At 37.9% G+C, this 22,969-nt stretch overlaps 1 protein-coding gene across 9 annotated transcripts; it reads left to right on the forward strand.

Moving 5' to 3' along the window:
- The first annotated feature begins 107 nt into the window (after positions 1-107).
- On the forward strand, positions 108-22,945 carry MYSM1 (Myb like, SWIRM and MPN domains 1). Of its 9 annotated transcripts, none has more exons than XR_004841643.1 (21): positions 108-699; positions 1,497-1,572; positions 1,782-1,852; positions 3,474-3,551; positions 3,686-3,712; positions 4,230-4,308; positions 5,010-5,108; positions 5,740-6,503; positions 7,688-7,818; positions 8,966-9,069; positions 10,026-10,103; positions 11,204-11,289; positions 11,612-11,666; positions 11,751-11,801; positions 12,505-12,579; positions 12,861-13,049; positions 13,306-13,438; positions 15,452-15,557; positions 15,676-15,733; positions 16,586-17,116; positions 18,239-22,945. XR_004841643.1 is itself a non-coding variant. In XM_035891734.1 (20 exons), the coding sequence occupies exons 1-20, from the start codon at positions 665-667 to the stop codon at positions 16,751-16,753; spliced, it is 2,463 nt and encodes an 820-aa protein (XP_035747627.1). In that variant the 5' UTR covers positions 108-664; the 3' UTR covers positions 16,754-21,810. The 9 variants fall into 9 exon arrangements, 5 of the variants coding, with proteins under 5 accessions (XP_035747627.1, XP_035747629.1, XP_035747630.1 ...); XR_004841644.1 differs by having other exon boundaries at positions 18,524-22,945; XR_004841642.1 differs by having other exon boundaries at positions 16,586-20,273; positions 20,502-21,810.
- The last annotated feature ends 24 nt before the right edge of the window (positions 22,946-22,969 follow it).

A 22,969-nucleotide genomic window follows, 5' to 3' on the forward strand; every position in this document is an offset into this window, starting at 1 on the left:
GGGGGCTGCCCGGGCAGGGCCGCGCTCGCCCGGGACTCTGGCCGCTGCCAGTGCTTCCCGCCGCCGGGCGCCCCAGGCGAGAGCCCTTGGAGTCTCATTGAGGGCCGCTGCGGGCGTTGGTGGGGGGGCAGGGGGGAGCGCCGGTGCTGAGCACCATCGGGCAGGGCGCTGAGAACGGGGCCTGTGCAATCATTAAAGCGAGGGGAACGCGGAGCTGCCGTCGGATCCAACAGTCCGCGAACTGGGGACGCTTAGTGCGACTGCTAGGAGGCTCCTTTAAAGGAAGGTGCTGGGTTGCATAACTGGTAGTGAACTTGAGGAGGCAGATAGGCTCAGAAAAGTGAACATAGGGAGGGTCAGGAAACTGAGTCAACAAATTGACGGGTAAGGGATCTGTAAGCAGATGTTGAAGTGAATGGACAGCAATTCCAGCACCACAAATCTCGCAGCTGCGCGTGCTGGAGAGTATGAGAGGATTGTTTTAGAGACAGCGGCTGGGCTCGTCTGCTGTCCTAGAGTAGCATCTGCTGTTGCCACTGTCGGAGGCAGAGTACTGGGCAAAGGGGGCTGCTAGATCTGACCCATTTCTTTATATGCTCCAAAAGAAGCAGGACTTACACTGGTTTCTGGCTGTACGTGAGGATTTATCCTGACCTATAAAGAGATGCTTGACCTGCTGGCAGAAAACAGTTTGGAACAGTAGGTGAATTTAATTTTAGTAGCATTGCAATGGATATAGGAGTAATTAGTCTTTAGAAAACTCGGAATGTTCTGGAAGCAAAGAATGACAAAAAAAATTACGTTAATTACTAAGGAGGTTTTATGCTGCATTAAAATAGAAAAAAGTTGGTCAATTATGTTAATCAGTGACAGATTTCTAAAGGTAATAAGTAGTTCTTTACAGAAAAGATTAAGCATAATCTGAATGAAGTCCATAAGAGCACTGACAATTCAGCGTGATAGGATTCTGTTAAACCTTGTGTAAGAATGAGCTTTCCTCAGGAGGAAAGCAGTTCTTCCTTGATAAGGGGCTGTTTTTACCTTATTTGGGGAAAGATGGAGAAAGGTTAAGTGGAGATAACACAACTCACTGACACGTTTAGCATTAAAAATATAGTCCTTTATTTGACCATACAATTCTGGCTTCTTTCATTTGTGTATATTTAACAAGGTCCCTCCTGCTTTCAGTCTTTCTGGAAGAGAATTTTTACTGTTCAGGGTTTCACTGGTATCACATAGTCTGCGATGAGGTAAGTGAGGAGTTGGTACTGAGATTACTAAGAAAGATGACTTACTGAGGGGGTTTTATCCTATGTCTAATGGAATATTATAAGAGACTAACGTTACGTAATAGTCTGCAATATATGATTTTAATATCTAATTCTGTCATCTTCTGTTAATGTTTTTGTTATTTACTACACCATTATTTTAACTCTGACAGCATTCATTTTGTTTGAGGATGTTTGCATTGTTTTGAACACCGGAATCTTTTTCAGAGATCATGAAAACACAGCTTCAGGCTTGCTGCAGGATCACTATCTCGATTCATCTTGGAGAACTGATAACAGTCTTGTAAGTATTTTTTAAACGAATGGTACTTCTAGAAAGGTTATCAGAAATTCTGTTTTCTACATTCTCTTCCCTCCATGTACATGCTCGTTTAGGTGTACAAAACAAAACAAGTGCTTTTTGTTTACTTTTAGAAACTATTATATATTCTTGATACTCAAGTAACCATGTGACAGAATTCAAATATTAGAACATATTTGTATTGTTTGCAGCCATGGACATTGGACAGCAGCATTAGTGAAGAAAACAGAGCTGTCATTGAGAAAATGTTGCTGGAAGAAGAGTATCCTTTTGCTGATTTGCTTGTATGTTTTCCTGTGTAACAACAGAAAACCTCCTCTTTTCTAAAGGAACTGGACAAATCTTTTCTTGTTAGGGTGACTGAAGCACTGTCAGCTTGTAGGTAGATTGCAGAAATCAAGGAGGACCCCTGAATTAATCACCTAGCTACCTGCAGCTTCATCTGATGCTTCTGATTCTTCAGAAAATTACTCCAAAGCCTGTCGGATTTAAGCTGGCACTGGCACCTAATATAGCAGTATTTGTCCCCACTTCAGCAGCTTGTTCAGTGCTGCCTCCAACATTGTGCTGATGCAGTTGCTTGTGTAGCTTCATAGTGAACCTGATCAAACAGCTGAGCTGGCTAAAAATAGCTAGTTCTTTTTGCTGAATTATTCTTCTCTTGGACTGGTTTACTGTCAAATTTTGTCTGGCTACATTCATGCTTCTGCCAGCATGCAAGATGAAAACGGGAAGGAACACAGCTGGTGCACTTCTTTCTTTTTTCTTTTTTTTTTTTTTTTTTTTTTAAGTGATGTTGGCTTACATAGTTTTACCAGTAGTAGCATTTCTGGCGTAAGTTGACCTTGCAGACTAGGTAGGTTATAGCAACAGTAATCGCAGCCTAATTTATTTTCATGCTCTTTTTGTAATTGAGTGTAGTAATATACAGTAACAGAGGAACAAGAAAATAAAGCAATTGAATTTTTCCTAATAGAATTAATTACTGGGGCTTAATTTGAAAATAAATAAGGTATCAGTACAATGTATTTTAGTATGTTTTCTAAGTCAAAAAAGAAGAATGCTGTTGTAGAAACAGGATGCCTAGTTTGCTGCAAATAAAGTGAGCACAGGGGTTCTGAAGTCAAAGTCACTTCCTTATGCATTAAACTAGTAGGTGTGTGTGAAATTTGTTTTGAAAGCAGTGCAGTATTTGCTTCTACAGCTGACTAATTATGAACCAGTATAATTGTGATGGGTTGACCCTGGCTATATGCCAGGTGCCACCAAGCCGCTCTATCATGCCCCCTCAGCAGGACAGGCGGGGAGAAAATGAGATGGAAAAGAAAAAACTCATGGATCAAGATAAAGGCAGGTTAATAAAAGCAAAGGCTGCGCGCAGTAGCAAAAGGAAAACAAAGATTTTATTCTCTACTTCCCCTTAGCAGGCAATGTCCAGCCACTTCCCAGGAAGCAGGGCTTCAGTACACATAGCAGTTGCTCTGGAAGACAAAACATCATAAAAAACAAACGCTCCCTCTTCCTCCTCCTTTCCCTTAGCTTTTATCTCTGAGCTGACGTCATATGGTATGGAATATTCCTTTGGTCAGGCTAGGTCAGGTTTCTTGGCTATGTCCCCTCCCAAGATCTTGCCCCCTCCCAGCCCACTGGTGGTGGTGAGGGAACGTTGGAGATGCAGCCTTGGTGCTGCACAGTAGCCAAAGCACTGCTGTGTTACCAGCGCTTCTTCCAGCTACCAGTAGAAAGCACAGCACTACAAGAGCTGCTATTGGGGAAAATTAACTCCATCTCAACCCAACCCAATACAATAATTTATATGATTATTCAAATTCCCATGTGTACAAATATTTCTGTTTTGAAAACTTACTTAGTGACTATTTCAGATATTATTTATCTCATAAATCACTTTCTGAAAAAATATGGGTCAATCAAAAGGAAGTGGAGAAAAGATCTATGAAAAGGTAAGCTGTGTTCATGGAAAAAATTCTCGGTTAGATAAGAAGAGATGAAAAGTCCTTCCAAAATAAGTTTACTTGCTGAGATATGCAACAGCATTACAATTATTAATTTTTATTTTCATGTTTTTTATTTGCAGCCCACATAAGAAAACTGGAAAAGTCATGTACGTACACTTTAATGATTGAGTTGCGTTGCGTTTTTAAGTGTGTTGTCTGATTTTTCTTAAGTTACTGGACACTATTAAAAGAAGTTACAGTTCCTTAGTTCCTTTTATTTGGCTGCACAAAATTATTTAAGAGGCCTTTCAGTGCAAAGAAATATTGTTGTGTGTAATAATAGGCCTGTAGTAAACTAGTTTGTTTTCTGTAGCACAGTGGTCCTTATGGAAAAAAACCTTGTTAATTCTAGTTGGCTTTCTTGCCTGAACTCTTGTTTACTGCTTCCATGTTTTTCTGTACTGTTACTGATGAATGTTGTGTTGCCTTGAATCTTCCTTCGTGATGGAGAAGCTGACGTGATTTTTGATATTGTATTTATCAGCCACATTCATGTTTAAAGCGATACCTTGAGTTTTAAAGAAAATGGGGGATAGTCCTCCTGTCAGAAGTTGCCTTCAGTTACTGGGACTTGAGAATATATATTTTTAAGAAAGCACTAACTTATGTTTCCTATTTTTCTAGGGTGCGATCACCTACAAAATCAGCTAGCTACTCGTTAAAGTGGACATCAGAAGAAAAAGAACTGTTTGAACAAGGATTGGTAAGTTTGTTTATATATTTAATATTTTGAATACAAGTCATTAGTTTAAATAACAAAATAATAATTAATAGAAATAAGCATGTTATATTTATCTGCTTCTGCACTTCTAATGTGGTGAAAATAATTGCCATGTACTAAGAGTGTAATGATAAATCAGATTTATATCAATGAATCCCCCAAAATGGCTTTGTTTACCAGATTTTGTTCACATGAGGCTGATTACAATTTGAGATCACAAAATATCTCAAATATATAGCTTTATGAATTGTACAATCGTAATGCTGTAGTTAACTACAGGAAGTATAGTGTGTGATTAAGGCAAATCAGCTAATACAGTGAAATCCTTTAACAACTGTTGTAAGGTCTTTAGAGAGTATATGGTTGTACAGTGCTAAACATAATAGGTTTTCCTTTGCCAAGTACAAATTCATTGCAGTAGGATTCCTTGGGTTAGCAGGCAGCATAATTTACCGCGTGCTTGAATTGGGTGAAGGAGATCCTCTACTTCAGAATAGCGATAACCTACTGTTGGATGTAACTTTTCTTGGTATAATATGAGGAGTGAGGTTCTTCACCATAGGTTTGCTGTACTGTTTGTGCATTTGTAGTGAATAACTGTGTTTTTAAACTCTTCTGTCACATAAAGTGCAATCTCTGGAACGTTAGAGTTTGGGTAGCTTAAATGTGCATTGTTGTACTAGGTGAAATTTGGGCGCCGGTGGACGAAAATTGCCAAGTTGATTGGAAGTCGTACTGTTCTACAAGTAAAGAGCTATGCTCGGCAGTATTTCAAGAACAAGGTAAACAGAGTATCTCTCTAGTTAGCAAAAAGGCTGCTTGACAAGAATGCTGTGGTACATGTAGCTTTATTTTAACCTGTCTTTTCAGGGTACGTCAAAGTTACGGTTTAAGTACGTAGTCTGTTTATTCCCATATGTAGAAACGTGGAATGCGCTTATTTGCAGATTTAAATATGAAGTCAGACCTGATTTCAAATTCCTAGAATGACTTCAGTATTCTTATTGCTGGTATAACTAAACGTAGTATAATTGTAGTCTCTCTTACTGTTGGTTGTTAGTCTGAAAATACTTGTTTTCCACTATGCAGCTGTTCCAGCTGTGTATTGTAGTTTTAGCTTTAGCCTCATTTGAGACTTTGAGGGCATTTAAGAAGAAATTACTACTGTCTGGTTTTTGTTTTGGTTTGGTTTTTTTTAACAGAAATACATGTTAGTTTACACTTGGGCTAGAAGTATACCTATAATGCTTTGTAAAAGTCAATTGCAATGGATTAAAATTTATTAAAAGGGTAAGATGAGGAAGAAACACTTCAGAATGTGTGCTGTTCAAGTAAAATAGTTCTGACTATTTGGGAGGCAGAGGGGATTGTTTTGTTTTTCCCTTTTAAAAAAGTATTTTATATTTTCCTAAGGCAAAAAATGGTGATTCTGAAAAAGAAGAGCAAAGTCAGATTGGTAGCAGTCTTCCCATTGAAGATGGGATAAGGGTAGAAGCATGGTCATCTGGAAATTTGAGAGGCCGTGCAGACCCCAATCTGAATGCAGTGAAAATTGAAAAGCTGTCAGATGATGAAGAAGTAGACATAACTGATGACGTGGATGAACTACTTTCTCCTACCTTCCAGCAAGAAACTGGAAAATCTGAATTATCGGTTATTTCAAAAAGCCCAGTTGAAGAAACAAAAGGAATGGAACATGGTTTTTCATCTGTTGGACACAGTTCTGCGATTTCTTTACCTAAAGAAGATCCTCCACATACCAAGCAAGATACAGTGGATGCATTACTATTTCCAGGTGTTGCAGCAACATGTTCTCAGCACCTGAATGGTGATAAATCTCTGAATTTAGATTACCAGCAATACAATAATTTCATTGAGAAAGCTGAACAAGGCAGACTAGTACCATCTCGTGGTACTGGGCAAGTAACTGATCAGGAGCTGAATGAGGGGCAGAGAGACCTGGCTGATAACGGGTTGCTTTTTCCTTCTTCCTGCCAAGCGGATGAAGATCATCCAGAAGAAGCAGAGGAGCTTAAGGCACCCGATCAAGAAGTGGAGGTTGACAGAAGCATCATTCTGGACGAAGAAAAGCAAGCTATTCCTGAATTTTTTGAAGGGCGCCAGGCCAAAACACCAGAGCGTTATTTGAAAATTAGGAATTATATTTTGGATCAATGGTAAGATATATTTACTAATATAAGTGATTAAGATAACTCATGTCTGGCTTGGTTGTAGTTAAAACACTACTTGGTACTAATATACTTTTGAATGGAGTAAAACTAATTTTATGGTAGCATTATAAAGATGGCCAGTGAGCAGCACTGATTATTAATGCTGCTTTTGCATCTTCCCAGTTTTTTCTGGCATACTGGAAGCTAAGCAATGAAAATACTTTGAAGCATTATGAAAAGGAGTGTTATATATCAGAATAGGCTGCATCCATTTTGGTTACATTATTTTCTTCCAGTTTTTGTCATCCTGTATGTACCAATGTATATATGGTTTTAATAAATGGTTCCTCAATATAACTGATTAAAGTAACTTGGTAATGAGATCTGTAGCATTGTAATACTGCCTTTACAGAAGGGCAGCTAGAGGAAATAGTCTGTGCTAAAGCAAATACTCTTGACCAGAAGAATACTTCAAATTAAGAATCAATTTGGAGTAATGCTTGTACACTTGAATATTTTATATTCCATCTCCAAAGAATCACTTTAAGGAACCTTAGTAATTTGTGGTAGCAGGCTCAATATACAGTTCGTTCTGTTAGCAATTTTGTTTTGTGTGCTTGTTGTGTTGGCTAGCTTGCTTTTAAGTAGAAAGAATTGCTGAGTTTAACTCCATTCTCATTCAGTTGTCTTGTATATTGACAGCTTTTTCTAGTTGCAAAGAGACTTTAAAATTCCATACCAGAGAAGTGTTGAACTGAAACAATTCAGTATCAGTTTAAAAGCAAGTAATAAGCACATACAGAGTGAAAACAGGCTTATTTATTACACGAAGGAAGTCTATGATTATATGAGCTGTTTAGACTAATTAAGGCAGATTTTCTTACATCAGTTTAACAGTATCGTAGTACTACTGAGTAGTTAATTGCTTCCTGGCACCAGTTGTTTTGAAGAGTTTGTTTTAATGCATGGAACATAAGTTTCACTCTTCATAGGTATGAATAACCCTAAAATAAATTGTATCTGTTTTGTGAAACTTACATTTTTGCTGTGGTTGCCCTGTGTAGTGTGTGCATTGCGGGGGGGAAAAAAACCACTGCAGTCTCTGTCTTAATCTCAGCTTAAGTCATGCAATTCCTTCCCCCTGCCATGATTTGTTTTACTATTTGCCAATGTGCTATACTTTATTTTAGGGAGAGATGTAAACCCAAATACCTGAATAAGACTTCAGTACGTCCAGGGCTCAAGAACTGCGGTGACGTTAACTGCATTGGACGGATCCACACGTACCTGGAACTAATAGGAGCAATTAACTTTGGCTGTGGTAAAGACATTTTTATTGATCAATTCAGAACTTAAATTCTAATCAGTTCTTGCTGAACACATCTATTGTTGACTGTCAGCTTTTTTATTAAAATGAATATTTTTATGCGAAGGGTAAACATTAAGGTTAGTAGATGTCTTTGAAAGAAAAGTTGTAAGTTCACTGAAGCATGGATGACTGCGCTTAATCGGCATCAAGCATCCATGTGGATAATCTTCTAACTTCTCTGTACTCTTAATGTCTTAAATAGAAGTTGTTACATTTAAGTGTTGTGGAAGATAACTTTTTTTTTTTTGCACTATATTTAGTATAGTCATGTTCCAACTTGGATGGCTGTGGCCTATTTTGGAATTAATGCTGAAGGACTACGTAATGTTAGGGTGTACTGCTCACACAGAAGGGTACGCGTTAATCCTTACTAGGAAGGACCTTCTGAGCAGATTGTCTCTCAATGACCTGTGAAAATCTAGATGAGTTTGTAACGTGCTTACAGGGTTATGGATTTTTGGTTTTACACAAGACCTTTTCTTTTTTTTCTTCTCCCCTTCCCCCCCTCATGTTTACTGCACACCAGATGGTGGGGTGGTTTTTTGTTTTGTGCTTTCCTGTGTATCCAGTGCTGGATTTTTTTTTTTCTTATACCTGCTGCATCTGAAATTCTGTCCTCCCTCCATGTAAGACAGAATTCAAGTTTTTGTTTCTTTTCCCATACTGAATTACAACTATTTCCTAAATAAAAACCAATGTTTTCATCCTCAGGGCTAGTTTTTACAAGATTCAAATGTTAAAATTAGGTGACAGGTTAAAAGTATATGTGTACACCTATAAGTTACTGTTGGTTTAGTCTCTCGGGATTGATTTTGGTCACCTAGGAGAGGAGGAATGGTCTGCAAATACATTTTGTCTGAACTCAATGAAACAGTAAGGAAGGAGGTTTTTTCCTTTCTTAAAAATGCTGTGGTGGTGGGAGAGGGCTACATAATCACTTAGTAACACAACCATCAAGAGATGTCTTTTCACTGTGGGGGGGTTTTGTTGCTTTTTTTTCTTTATGGTGCTTCTCGTTACCACTTATCTATGTCATTCTTGGCTCTGTACCAGAAATACTTTACTGAAATACAGCGTATCCCTCTCCTGTATCCTGTAGAACAGGCTGTCTATAACCGACCCCAACCAGCTGATAAAACACGGTCCAAAGAAGGCAAAGACACAGCGGAAGCATACCAGCTTGCTCAGCGATTGCAGTCCATGGTACGTTTTGGTGAGGGAGGTGGGGGCAGCAAAAAACATTCAGGGTGGAGAAGGTCTTCTCAATTTTTATTTTCAAACTAGGGTATTTTGGGAAATTTCTTCTCTCATTCAGTTTGCGGTTTCATTATAATGCCCTGTAATTTGAGTGTCAGTCTAAGTGCATATTCTGCTATCTGACAGCTGTCTGTCCTAACTTCTGCTGTCTTACACGTTTGATTTCTGTTCGGGTACTTAACTATGACTGTGTTTCAGTCTTTTCCCTGCAGCCCCAACCCCTTCCTCCCCACCTCCCCATAATTTATTAGCTAATATTAGCCAGAAAATAGTGGAGTGTGGTGGTAGTGTGTGATTTAAGTTGCTTGCATTTTAACTGTTTAAGTATAGTAGATATATGATATGACTTACTGAGAGCCTTATGCACACAATTAGTAGTAACTCCTTTCTAACTACATGAATTACCCAGGCTTGCCAGATTTAATTTTCATATTCACATTTAGTGTAGCTTTTTTAACTACTTCATAGCTAAGCAGATTACTTGATGAGAGAAAAACTAAATCAGTCCCACTGGAAAACAAAAATTGAAATAAAGAACTGTAGCATACACTGCATGTAAACATACTGGTTTTATAGCTTCTTATATTGTCTGAGCTATAATTCAGAGCTGGATAATAATGCACTGTTGCTGTCAGAGATGATGATCCATGGAGCATCAACCAGGTGTAATGCTTTACAGCCTTAAAAACTGAAAACTTCACTAATGATATTTCATAACAGATTGTGAACTACTTATTCTACAGAACTCCAGGGTGTTCTTTCTTTCTGGAAATACATCACGGTGTTAGTAACGTTCATGTGGCAGTAACCTTTTGGACAGTGTTCTTATGGCTGATTAAATTAAATAAATGCAGTTTTTCCAGGAGTATGATCCTTGACTCATGTTGAATTGCTTGCTGCAGCGTACAAGACGACGGCGAGTGCGAGACCCTTGGGGAAACTGGTGTGATGCAAAGGATTTGGAAGGACAGACATTTGAGGTAACCCTTCTGTGTTCTAAACTTTCCTTACAGAATTAATTCTTGCTAATTGGTAGCAGGTGGTGTTGCATCAAATATACCAGGAAAACAGTTGTGTAATAGTACTTAACCTCTCTTTGTGGAAGCAATAATTTGAAAATAATGTAGCAGCTGTTACATCTTTATGCTGCTGATAAATAAAGCTGTACTACGGTGTTCATAAAGGTGTTCATGTTGTGAGGGTGTATGGCCCTACACTGTTTTATGTGTATAAGGCTCCTTGCCTTGTCTTGTCAGAGATTTCATGACCCTTTGTTTTCAGTTAATGGCCTTACTAAGCTAACAGCAGGGGGTAGGGGAATAAGATTTAAATTATTTTTTCAGTACTGTGTGGTTTCTTTGGGCTTATAATGCAGGAGTTCCTAGTATTAATTCTGCTACTAGCAATAGCCCCAGAAATGCTGTGGTTTATAAAGTGCTTAGAAAAATCCATATAATTTTAAATATTTTATAGAAGACTTGTAAAAAAGAAAATATCCACTTGTCCATTTCAATTTCAAATGATACAAAAAGTGAAGAACTGTAAACATCCTCTTTTCTTGTATAAAAAAACATTTAAATTTGCAGCCTTCAGTAACAAGTACCTGTAACAGTTACTTCCATTATGTTATAATGCCATACCTATGTTTGAGTAACTGTGGTTAATAATTCTAACACTTTCTGCGGAATACATATTTGGACAGAAATTAAGTTTGAAAACACTCATCCCTAAAGAGGTGTCGTGATAAATTCTGGCCACAGGTTGTAATGGCAGATTTTCTACTTAGTTATGACATGCGCATTTACGCATGGTTTGCGATATGGGCTGTGATTTTACTGAATTTGATTGACTTGGGGGATGTAGGAATTCTCTCATGGGGCATCTTGTGGACTAGATCTCTGATTGTCATTACTTCCATGCTGTTGGTTTTTGCTAGGGCTATCACCCTCTATCTTGAGTAGTCCTGTAACACACAAATTGATAGCATATCAAGAGGACACTGATGTCAAGGGTTGGTTTTGGAATCACTACTGGAAGAGCACTTAAGACACTAAGACTGATTTCTTTTAATTTTTTTTAGCATCTGTCTGCTGAAGAATTAGCGAGAAGAAGAGAGGAAGAAAAACTGAAACCTGCAAAATCTAAAGGTTCAAGACAAATAAAAAGGTATTATTTGATGTACATTGTATTCAAATAGGTCTTCTAGAAATGAAACAAATGCTGTGGGCAGTGTCAGGCTGGAAGGCTGCAAGTCATTAATAGGTATTACGGTCTGCAGTAACATACATGCATTTCAAATTTTTTGGATTGAAATTCATGAGTGTGGGGAGTGGAGTTTCTGTATTTGGTGGAAGTCATCCTAGTGTGAGATGAGAAAATCCAGTAAAGAAAACAAGGTTAGTCCTCCTCTGCCAAGGAGGCAGAGGGGAAACTTGAGAAGTTTCCTGACTGTTCTGCATCTTTAGAGAAATTTTCTTTCGTTTTATAGTTCCTTTGATCCCTTTCAGCTGATACCATGCTGTTTATTCACTGAAGAAAAACAGGTATGTACTATGAGTGAATAATCAAGAGTGCTTTATTACTTAGGCTACTTTTCTTATACTCATTATTGCATTTTATCATTTCAGGAGCCTTTTCAGGTGAAAGTGTCTTCTGAAGCACTTTTAGTAATGGATTTGGTGAGGATTAAGTTTTATCTTTCAAAAAGCTGTAATATATATGTTGTGGGGCTTTGTTTGGTTTGTTGTTTGTTTGTTTTTAATGGACAACATAAGAAGATTGAGAAACACAGTACAGTTAACTTCTTTCTATTCAGACCTAGAAGTGAGAATCTAGTATTAAGTAAAGTCCCTAAAGATTAATGGTGGGTTTTTTTATACTGTGCGTAGTTTTTCTGGAAGGTAAATGGTTGTACACTAGTAAGAGCATTACTACTTAACTACTCGCTGTCATACTTTAAATATAATTTGCTTAAAGCTACTTTCTAAAATAGGCTGCTGTTTTGAAATCTTACGGGTTCATTTTCTACTGGTCTGGGAGGTGATCTTTTTGTTTATAAAGCAATGTGTGTTTTCATAACAACAGGCCATACCAAAATTGGTGCAGTTGTTCAGCACTGCACAGGCTTCAGTTTTTGAACTTCATGTATGGAAGTGTTATAAAATGCACTGTATACATGCACGCATATAATAAGCAAACATAATCTTTTCTGTTTACTTTAAATTGCAACACCGGGTGAGAATCTTCAGCTGTCCAAAGTTTACCTCCTAAATAGAAGTTACTGACTTGTAGCCGTGAAGCCAATGTATTCTGTTGCGTGCAGATCAAAGCTGGGAGAAATTATACAACTTGAACTTTAATAATTGTTTGATATCATTTTAGCACTCTCATGTGTCTATGGCAGAAGTAATAGGGCTTCTTGGTGGAAGATACTCTGAAGCTGATAAAACTGTAGAAGTAAGTGTTTGTCTTTTTACATTTTCTCTAAAATATTAGAACTGTTACAATAAAATATATAATTTGAATAGATGTAAATGTTATTTCTGAAGGGAGACTATTCTAATGTACTGAAGTTATTTACTGTAGCCTTGAAATGCTAGAGTTATGCTTATGTTCAAGTGTTGGCCTCTCAACTCTTATGATGAGGAAGGTCTGGTATATGAGTCTCAAAATTCTTCAAATTTTACTTAACTGATGGAGATTTCTTGCATTTATCTATCTGGAGACTTTTTTAACAGGTTTGTGCAGCAGAGCCATGCAATAGCCTCAGTACAGGACTGCAGTGTGAGATGGATCCAGTATCTCAAACGCAGGCCTCGGAAACACTGGCTGCCAGAGGTTACAGTGTTATTGGATGGTACCATTCCCACCCGGCCTTTGACCCCAACCCCTCAATACGAGATATTGACACTCAAGCTAAATACCAGGTACTCATGGGTCTGTATGTTAAAAATAAACAAATAGCAAGAAACCTCCCAACAACCCTAAAGCTTCCCCGGTATTTACAATGTTAACACCCATTGTTGCCCTAATGCATCTTTAAAATAAGTTCACTCATAAATTGACATAAATTCTATTTTACTTTTTTTTTTTTTTTTTTTTTTTTAAATTTCAGAATGCTGTTGTGACAAAGGTTGTATTTCTTGTATGTAGTTTTTTTTGTGTGTGTTTGGTTTTTTTTAGAGTTATTTCTCCCGGGGTGGCGCCATGTTCATTGGAATGATTATAAGTCCTTACAACCGAAATAATCCTCTTCCATATTCTCAGATTACTTGCCTAGTAATTAGCGATGAGATCAGCTCTGATGGTTCCTACCGTAAGTACCAATATTTTATCCATTGTGTTAATTTTTCTTTTCCTTTTGGACACTAAGGGGAAAAATGTCTGTTCTTGAACTTGAAAAATAGTTATTTATATATTTATTTTGGTAACTTGTGCTGTACTAAACCAGAAATTTCACTTAAAGAGTGACCCTGCAAGTAGTCCATGCTGTCATGACAGGAATATACAGGCGTAAAGAGAAGATTGCTTCTCTGTACTAATACTCTCCACAATCTGTGAAAGGAATTAAAGGGTTGGGACAGGGTTCACTGTTATTTACATACAGTATCCATGTATGTAAACTAAGAAACTGCTTCATGTGTATTACTTATACTTTGCCACATTACAAAATTCTGAGCAGATCCTCTGATTGAGGAGACAGAAGTATAATAGCAAGGAATTGGCGGCTATAGCGGCCAAAAATCCTTATTTGAGTAACTTAGCATTCAGAAGGTCAAAGGATCAAACTTGCCAGCTGTCCAGGAAAAGAGAAGATACGAACGATGAAGTGCTGTGCTGGCGTGAGTCCCAACCTAAGAGAACAAATTCTTGATTAAAAAGGTCACTGGCATTTCATGGCAATGGGATGTTTTCCTTCCTTGAATAGTTAAGAATGTATCATAAAATTCATGGTATTTTAAGTGATGATCAGATCTTCTGCTCATTCCCTGACATTAATTTGGGGATAATTCCCATGATAACAGTATATGGTTACAGTAGCTGCTTCTTCTCTCTCCTCCTCCCACTCCCTGTTTATGCATTCAAACTCGGAGGTTTCCAATTTCCTTGGCAAGGAAACAGCAGCAGCCGTGTGACCCGACAGTTCCCCCTCTGTTTTTTCCTGTGGAAGTAAGCAAGGGAGACCATCTGCCTGCAGACTTGCTTCAGAGTCCTAGGGGATGTGAAGTGGTGGCCACATCTGTGCAATAATTCCTGTTTACCGTACTGATAGTACCACGTTTTTATCCTCATTTCCTATTGTAGTGTGGAGTTAAAGTACTTAGAAACTTTATCTGCCCTTAGAAGGAGATACTTCTTTGGTCACATATATTTTCTGTGTGAGAGGACTTCATCTTCATGTTTATCTCCTGAAATGAGCTTTTTACAAAATGGTATCTCCTCTGGCTCTTTGGAATAGTTACGCTGTGGCAGTAGTGCAATAGTACTGTGCAAATGGACAAAAATCAGTATTTCATATGAGCCATCAATATTCCTATAGATTAATTCTTACTCTTGGAAATGCGTTCTGCACTGAACGCTTTTCACATTTGAGATATGTTCAAATAGCAAATTGTATTTATTGCTTTCTTTTCACTTACACTGAAGTACAGTTGCAAAGCACGCCTTTGATCTCACTTGATTCTTAGTATCTTGGAAAGGTGCTTTTTTGTTGTTGTTGTTTTTAAATGACTTACTGAAATTTACAGTCTTTCTTTCTCCCTGATTTTTGGTAATTGAATTGTGTTCTGCAAGGAATTTTCTGGTGTTCCCTTAGGATGCTTTCTAAATTCTTTTCCCACCTGCAATAAACTAGAAGAATTTCTTCGGGAACAAAATTCCTCTGAAACCTAGAACAATAATCAGCCACTTCATCAGCCAATTGATACATGAAAAACAAAACCTTTTTTAATAACCACACAGATCTTGGAGAGACTACCACAATGTCAGTGGTACTAGGTTATAAAAACTCAGTTTGTTTTGACACTTTTCTGTTGTGTTGTAGATTTCTGTGTGCTTTCTTATGGCCTGAAGAGTTGGTGAGGGCAGGGAGAACAGGTTTGTTCCCTACTCCCACCAAAATTAAATTTGGAATCCAAAGCACATCATACTTCTACTTTAACCTCCTGGCAGGTGACAGGACTGCAAGCTTCTGCAGTCAGTACTAAATGATGAACAGTTATGGGGAAGGAAGGTATTGCACCTAAAACTTTAAAAAAAAAAAAAAAAACAAAAAACCACAAAGCTGAATGTGCTGGAAACACTGAAAGTCATGTTCAACTGATTACAGGTCTGCCCTACAAATTTGAAGTACAGCAGATGTTGGAGGAACCTCAGTGGGAATTAATATTTGAAAAAACAAGATGGATAATTGAAAAATACAGATTCTGCCATAGGTATATGTCTACTTCTCTTATAAAGAACAGCCAGTTTAGAATTTTGCATGTTTATTATTGATGTTTCAATAAAGATGTCTGCTTTCTACAGCACTGCTATTTGTTTTTCTTTCAACAGCAGTGTCCCCATGAATAAAATTTTTCATAGAGATTCTGACCTGACTTGTTTGCAGAAAGTAAGTTTTTTGTCTTTTAAATTTTTAGTTTTAATTTTAAATGTTTTAAATACAAATCTGTTGCGTAACTTCACGTGACTTCTGATGATACATTTTTAGAACACAGATGTAAACTAATCACAATAAATGAGTTCCGTAGTGTAGCTTATTAACTTAGAAACAGAATGAAAATAATGTTCATTTGAGAGAGTTGGGGACAACAGTTGCATGCAGGTACCGAGTTTTAACCTGTTTGGAGAAGAATGAATGTCAAATTAATAATGTCTCTTCTCAGGATGTTGTATGCTTTCAGTGTTGAGAGCTGCATCCGTTTTGAGAGATGATTTGGACTTCCTAGTCCTTTGCTCAGTCAGTAGACTAGAGCTGTGCCATGTTTGTCATGCACAAGTGGGAACTTTCATCTTCCAGTCAGCGTAGTCATTGCCATGAAGTTGTAAATAACTATAGCTGTAACATTAATTGCACAAACAAGACAGAAAATCTGCCCAAAGCAAAAGACATAAACAGATAGCACATACACAATGACTACCCACATCTCTTTTTTTTTTTTTTTTTTCCTCCTCTCAACCTGACTTTGCTTATAAACAGCTTAAATCTAAAATTGAGTTGGTAGCATACTCCTGAATTTAGCTGTTGTGTAATTATTTTTAAAGAATTGGTTTTAAATCACCCATGTGTTCCTGTGTGACTGTTCCTTTGTGAAGTTTATATTGTGCAGTTGAACATTTTCTGTAGTGTTATGCCCAAATATATAAATAAAAATCCCTGTGGAATACGTACCAGCTAGAAAGGGGAAAAAAATAAACTGAGGAAAAATGACGATTCTAAAAAATCTCCTTTTCTCTTGACTAGCTTTTGGAGTGCATGAGGAAGACTTTGGGCAAGGTAACAAACTGCTTCATTGCTGAAGAGTTCTTGACTCAGATAGAAAATTTGTTCCTGTCCACATACAAGAGTGACAAAAAGAGTAATGATGCCGAAGAAAATGAGAATGAATGTTCAAATGAATTTCCAATGTGATGGCTTTAACAAAAAAAATGGTGGAATTCTGATTTTTTTTTTTTTCTCATTTTCTTCCCCTCCTCTCCTTCATGTCAACTCTTTCAGACTGATTATCCATTTTTAATAGTAACTGTTACAGAGTCCCATGTCATCTTACTGTTATGGTTTAAACATACTTTGAAAAACTCCTAATGTGTGTGATCCGACTTAATATGAACATCTTGTAAAAAAAACGAGTGCCACAGAATCGATCGATTGACCAACAGTCCACCACTTGGGAAGAAGGACAACCTGGCAAGAATTCTGAGCTTCAGTCTTCAAGGAGAGCTTGTCTTCTCTGAAGTCTTTCAGTTTGGGAACTTTCTATTTTTTTATCTACAGGTACCCATCTAACTTGGAATTAATTTGTTCCTTTAAAGATTGGAAGTTTGAATGAAATCAGAAAAGAGAAACTACAACTTAACTGAAAGGAAAATTTTGTAGCTCACTGATTGCAAGCTTTCCTGGTATCCAGTCTTAAGTTTTTTATTCAGTTGTAGTTTAGCACATCATTTGATTTCTCACCCCCCGCCCCCTCTTGATCCCTATGGTCAAGTAGCTTTCTGGCATGTTCTTTGCCATCTTGCTTCTATATTTTGGGAGGAAAAGCTGGCAAGTTTTCACGACTTCTCAGTAGTAGTTGTGCTTGTTTCCAGTGGAAATGGTAATTCCTGTCTTATTACAGGTTGCAGCCTTTCTGATCTTCCATTCTACGAGGAGATATTATGTTGTTCTGCCAGATCATTGTGATTTGTCTGCTTCTAATTGCCACTGTTTCCTATGGAAACAAGAGCTCTTGATTGATGACAAACTTAGCGCAACAAGGAGAAAAGTTTGTTTTCTAAAGAAAAAAAAAAAAGCCACCAACTTTTATATTCAGAGTCTTCTCTATAATGTGCGGTTCAATAAGAAAACATAACTGTTTTATATCAGTACTTCAGTTATAATTTCATACAAGTATATATTCAAGTTAATTAGAAACAGATTGATCTTGATTGAAAAGTTTCTTGATTGCAGCTCGGAAATGTTTCATGAGCTAGATCACTGTGAATCTTTATAGAAAAAATGTGCTTTAAATTTTGCTTTCTAAATCATGAGGAAACTTGACTTGTATACAGTTATTACTATGTACACAGATTTATCTTGAGCAAAGTTTCTCAGGTCTAAAATATATTTGAAAACATGAAGCAAGCAAGACCTTGAGCTTATATCTAGAGGGGAGACAATGGACTCAATTCTTACTTTAAATAAATATATATGTGTATATATCTAGTTCTATGTAACAGAAATGGAATTTAAGATTTTATACGTTTACATTTTTAACTTCAGCTTTTCATTTGTATAAAGAGTTTGAAAAGCTTTAAAATTGTAGAGTTGCATCCTAAGGAGGGAACTCCTTTACAGAAAGTTAAAATTACTTTTTTATTATGCCTCACAAAATGTTTGTCTCTTTCTGTTATTAAGTGGAAGGTGCAGAACCTGATCGTATGAAAATGGGAGCCCTTGATACTCAGTGATTCTCCCAACGCAGATTCAAGAGCAATGGGCTTAAAAATATTGGAGGATGTTCCATGCTCTCTTCTGTGCTCACATCTGCTGGTGCGCAGCTTTAGACCCCCCTACTATGTATAATTTACAAACTCGGTGTATCCATCTCTATAAGGCATGTTACTTGGTCTGCATATATTCTCAAATGTCATCTTTGGGACTTCCTAATTAAAAATATTGCATGGCTTTCTGTATTTCTAGTTTAAACTACACTCTTGATGAGAAGGCGTTCCTTCCCCGCTTAGTCGTGGCGTGGTCTGCAGTGTAAGGTATTCTTTCGCAGTTTTGCATAGGTTACTCTCTAGAAAAATCACACGGTATAAATGTATGTACTGAAAGCTGTAACTAGTTCTGATTTGTAGGAAGAGCATTTTGAACCTCTTGTGTAACAGCGATATGAAGTAGTTAATATTCATTGTCCACATACAGTCTATTTCCAACTATTTAAGGACGGATGTCAGTACTACCCAGGTAGTGGTAACAATGTGCTGGCTGCGTCTCTGTTTAATGATTAAAATGAGTTAAAGTAATACAGTTGTATTAATTGGATTTAACAGTGATGTTACATATGAAAAGTTTTGAGTAAAACATACTTTTGAAGCAGTTTGTCTCTTGAGAAGAGGCCATGGTGCAGTATTGAGCCTTCAATATGCACACAAAGATTCCAGATTTCTCCTAAGAGTTCATTAGCAGGGTGGTGTGGGAGCAGATGTAACTGCTAGTACCATTGTAATCCAGTATTATCACACGCTTTTTATGGGAATTGGAAATACCACATTTGTGATACTAAGTAATAATTTTGTTGGCAGGAGCCATGGTAAGAAAATAACATCGTTTTCATAACTTACTTTGACTGTGTGGTTAATTCAAGTTTGGAAGTTGCATGCTTCTAAGGAGATAAAAATCTAGTTTACTAATACTGCCAATTCTGCTACCAGACACATATAAGGCATTAAATTTTTTTATTGTGAAGCTTTTCTTGTCCCCCCTAGCTATTCCTTTTGTGCTGGCCTTGTTTTAGCATACCTGTTGTGGACGAACATGCTGTTTATTTAGGTAAGATCAGCTGTTAATGGTTGCTCAGGAGATGGGAAGTGGTTGAGCAGCAGGTAGAACTACACAGTTTAAACTGGAAGAATCAACAGTTTAAAAAAAAACAAACCAACCAACCCACCCCTAAGATATAACTGCTGGCAAATATCCCTTACAGGCATTTGTTGGCTGAGGCAAGTTTAGCTATCCCAGTTAGCAGCAGTGCTTCTCCACAGGGATGTACACCCTGTGTTCCAGGGGAAGGGAATGGTGGTTTTTTGTGGTGGTGTGTTTTTTTGTTTGGTGGGTTTGGTTTTTTTTTTTTTTAAATAAGTAACTTCCCAAGAACAATTCAGTTGAGGAAAACAAACAAACAAAATCCAAATCCCAACAAAACCAAACCCAAAACCAGCCAAACAAAGGAAGCTAACACCATTGGTATTGGGGTTTTTTAACTTTTGCTTGCTGCTTTGATATTCTTGACTGGTGGTTCACAAGAGTCTACTAATAAAGACTGGGTACACAGTACCTTGAAAGATGCGTTCCATATTTGTAACAGCTTCTTGTCTCTTGGGCATTGGATATGGTATTTCTTTATTCCAAGTTGTATCGATAACCAGGTGATTCAGCAAGGTTTAATACCGCTAGAGGGAGCTTTGTCATAGCTGATACAAAAAAGGGTTTGAACTAAGCACAAAACTGTTCCTACTACTGCGTGTAAACTTCTGGCTAGTGATTAAATTTTATGGGCAGTAGCCATGTACCTCGGTATAGATTTGTTTCTTTCATTTGTTCTTAAAACCCTCTGCTTTAGTCTCCTTCAGAAAACTATCCCCTGGTACTTGGTGGCAGGGATGCCAGGATGGTAGATTGGTGTTTTCCACACTGTTTTCACAGAGAAGCCTGGCTGTAGGATCACGTAAGTAATGTAACAGGTTTGTTCTCATGGGCAACTCCAGTGAATTTGGAAGGTGGTCACCAAGTACCTTTCAAACAGTTGTTTTCATTACCCAAATTTGATGCAAGTGCGTTGGTTCTAGCTCTATTGCTGCCAGCAGCAGGAGCCAGATTAACTCTTCCCTGCTGTGCTAGCAGAGAATTTGGTCTGCTGGGTGTTACTGAGCTATGAATACATCGTGTTGTGTAGGGGTAAGAGACGCCATGGAGGCGGAAAGCAACCAGCACGGAGTAAGGCACACCTCGAAAGGCGTGCTGTGGCAGAGCAGCGTGCCCCGGCGTCTGCTGGGGAAGGGAAAGTGCTGCGCTGTTGCCGCAAACCCCACCATGGAGGCGAGGGCCGCCAGGATGTGTGCGGGGTGACTTCATCCGGCCCCACAGAGCCGGCACATGGGAAGTAGCTGGTTGTTAACATCCCAGTGAACATTGTAATCATATTTGATACTGAACGAAGTATTTAATGGCCTAGATAAAAGCATTCTGGTTGTTTAATTGGAAATGTCTTGCTGTTTTACATAGACCTAGTGCCCTACTTTTATGAGATTTAGAATTGTGCTGAGAAACTGTTTCCATGGAAGCAGAGATCACTAAAGAAATAATGCACTCCACATTTCCTGCAGGATTATTCCTTTTACAGCCTGCTGTTCTAAATAATTAACTCTTATAGTGCCATTACAGCTTAGCATGGATTAAAGCAAATAATACTTTTTTCAGTGGTTACAGAGACATAACATATACATTTTTTTATGTATGAATATATATGTATAGAGACATTTGGAAAGACTTATCTTTAAAATAAATGTTGTCTCCTTATTTACAGAGGGGGAAATCGGTATAAAAACATCAGTAGAAAAGTACCCTTTCATTTTGGCAAATCATGCAGCTCTGTTAGGGAAACTTAAGATTATTCCTTCTTTGCCCTTCTCTTGCCACTGTTCTACACTTTTTGCTTAGTGATGGGTATATTCTAAAACCATCGTTGTGCTTCTGGCCACCTTTGAGGGAAGAGACAATGCAGTTTTTAATTAAGGTAATGGCAATGAGAATCTTCCACCAGTAGGGAAAACAGACCCGTTTAGTTACCTATGTTTTTTCTTCCGTAAGTTACTTTTGACAAAACAGTTAATTTTTCTCTACTTCACGGTAAGTACCTGTAAAAAGGGGAAACTGTCAAATAATAATACGAGGCACATCTGCAAACATCCTACAAGCAAACTCCTATTTACCAAAAAGTCCCATTGCTGCCCACCCATATAGTGCTTTCTAAGCACAAGGGCAGCGCAGCTCTTGGCCGTATAGAAATTGCCATTGCTTCACTGAAGCTGGTCGTGAGCTGCAAGTGCACAGCAGTTGAGGCTCTCCTCCAGAGAGAAGAGAAACAAAACCTACTCTCTCTAAAGTTCATAATGTGAAACAAAATAAGGATAATATATGAGTATGTAGGTGATGGTTAAATGGATTTTTACTTTCAAAAAGGGATGTGAAATTTAAAAAAAAAATTATTTTAAGTAAATGAATGACTTAAAAATTCAAAATGGGAAAAGAGTTACTAAGCTATTATCAAAGAATCATCAATATGGCAACTTGAAATACGTAGCAATTTTTGTAATAATTTTAACTGTGGATCTCAATTATTTTCTAAGAAAGGTAACTACTATTATTTTTGTAACTACTATTATTTTTACCCGAAGGAAGGGGAAAGGGAGAGGTGTAACAATGTGCTGTAAAGGAGCCAGGAATAATTTGAAGAACTCGCCTCATCTTTGCTCCCTCAAGTAGTGTGTGCTTTTTGTGGCTTAGTTAGGAATAGCTTGAGCTGCAAAGTTCAACTCCAGATTGTGCCCTTCTCTAGCAGTAGAGGGTTTTTACCTCTGGAGCTCTAACTTTAAACCTGTACTGTGTTACAAATACCCACTGGCAGCCAGGGTAACTTCCTGCTGCTCACACAGATGCAAGCCATCACTACAAGTAGCCCAGCTTGCATTGATTTGAAGTGGGGCTGGCCTTCAGGAAAACAGCAGCATGGGTGAAAGCAGCTTGACCGCAAGGCAGAGTGCAAGTTGTGTGGGTGGGAGAATGTCATATATGCTGTTCTGTGGTTGTTACTGGTCCCAAAATAATGATTTATAAAGTGTCTGACAGTGTTTGACAGATCAGATGAATGGGACTTGCTTAATGACAAACTGGAAAATCTCTTTTGGCTGCTGCCAAAACACATGGAAAGGGTAACTCATGCTTTGTAGATTGTTAGGGCGCTTGGGAGCTGCCGGAGCGTACTGTGAAAGGCATTACTCAAAGTTCACATTGAAAAATTTCTTCAGTAACAGCTAACAACTTTGTAAGGGTAATGCAAGCATGAAAATCATCATTCCTAGTACTGCCTTGGGATGAGTATGTGCCAAAGGAAAGCGGGGAGAGCAGCGTTCCATGCTGGAAGATGAGACTGCGCTCCTGTGCTCTGTAGGTAGGAGAGCAGCCATCAAATTGATGAACAGTCATTCCTCCTGAACTGGCAGCTACTCCAGGCAGCATACGTAAAACTCCAAAAGGCTTTATTTTGTAAATATATGAAGGTAGAAAGGAGGAAGTCCATAACCGAGAAGTATCTAGACAATGGAATGATACAGAAGCTGTGTGATAGAAGGTACAGGAAAAACC

The sequence above is a fragment of the Egretta garzetta genome, unplaced genomic scaffold, assembly GCF_000687185.1.
Source record: "Egretta garzetta isolate BGI_Z169 unplaced genomic scaffold, ASM68718v1 scaffold163, whole genome shotgun sequence".
NCBI lineage: Eukaryota > Metazoa > Chordata > Aves > Pelecaniformes > Ardeidae > Egretta > Egretta garzetta.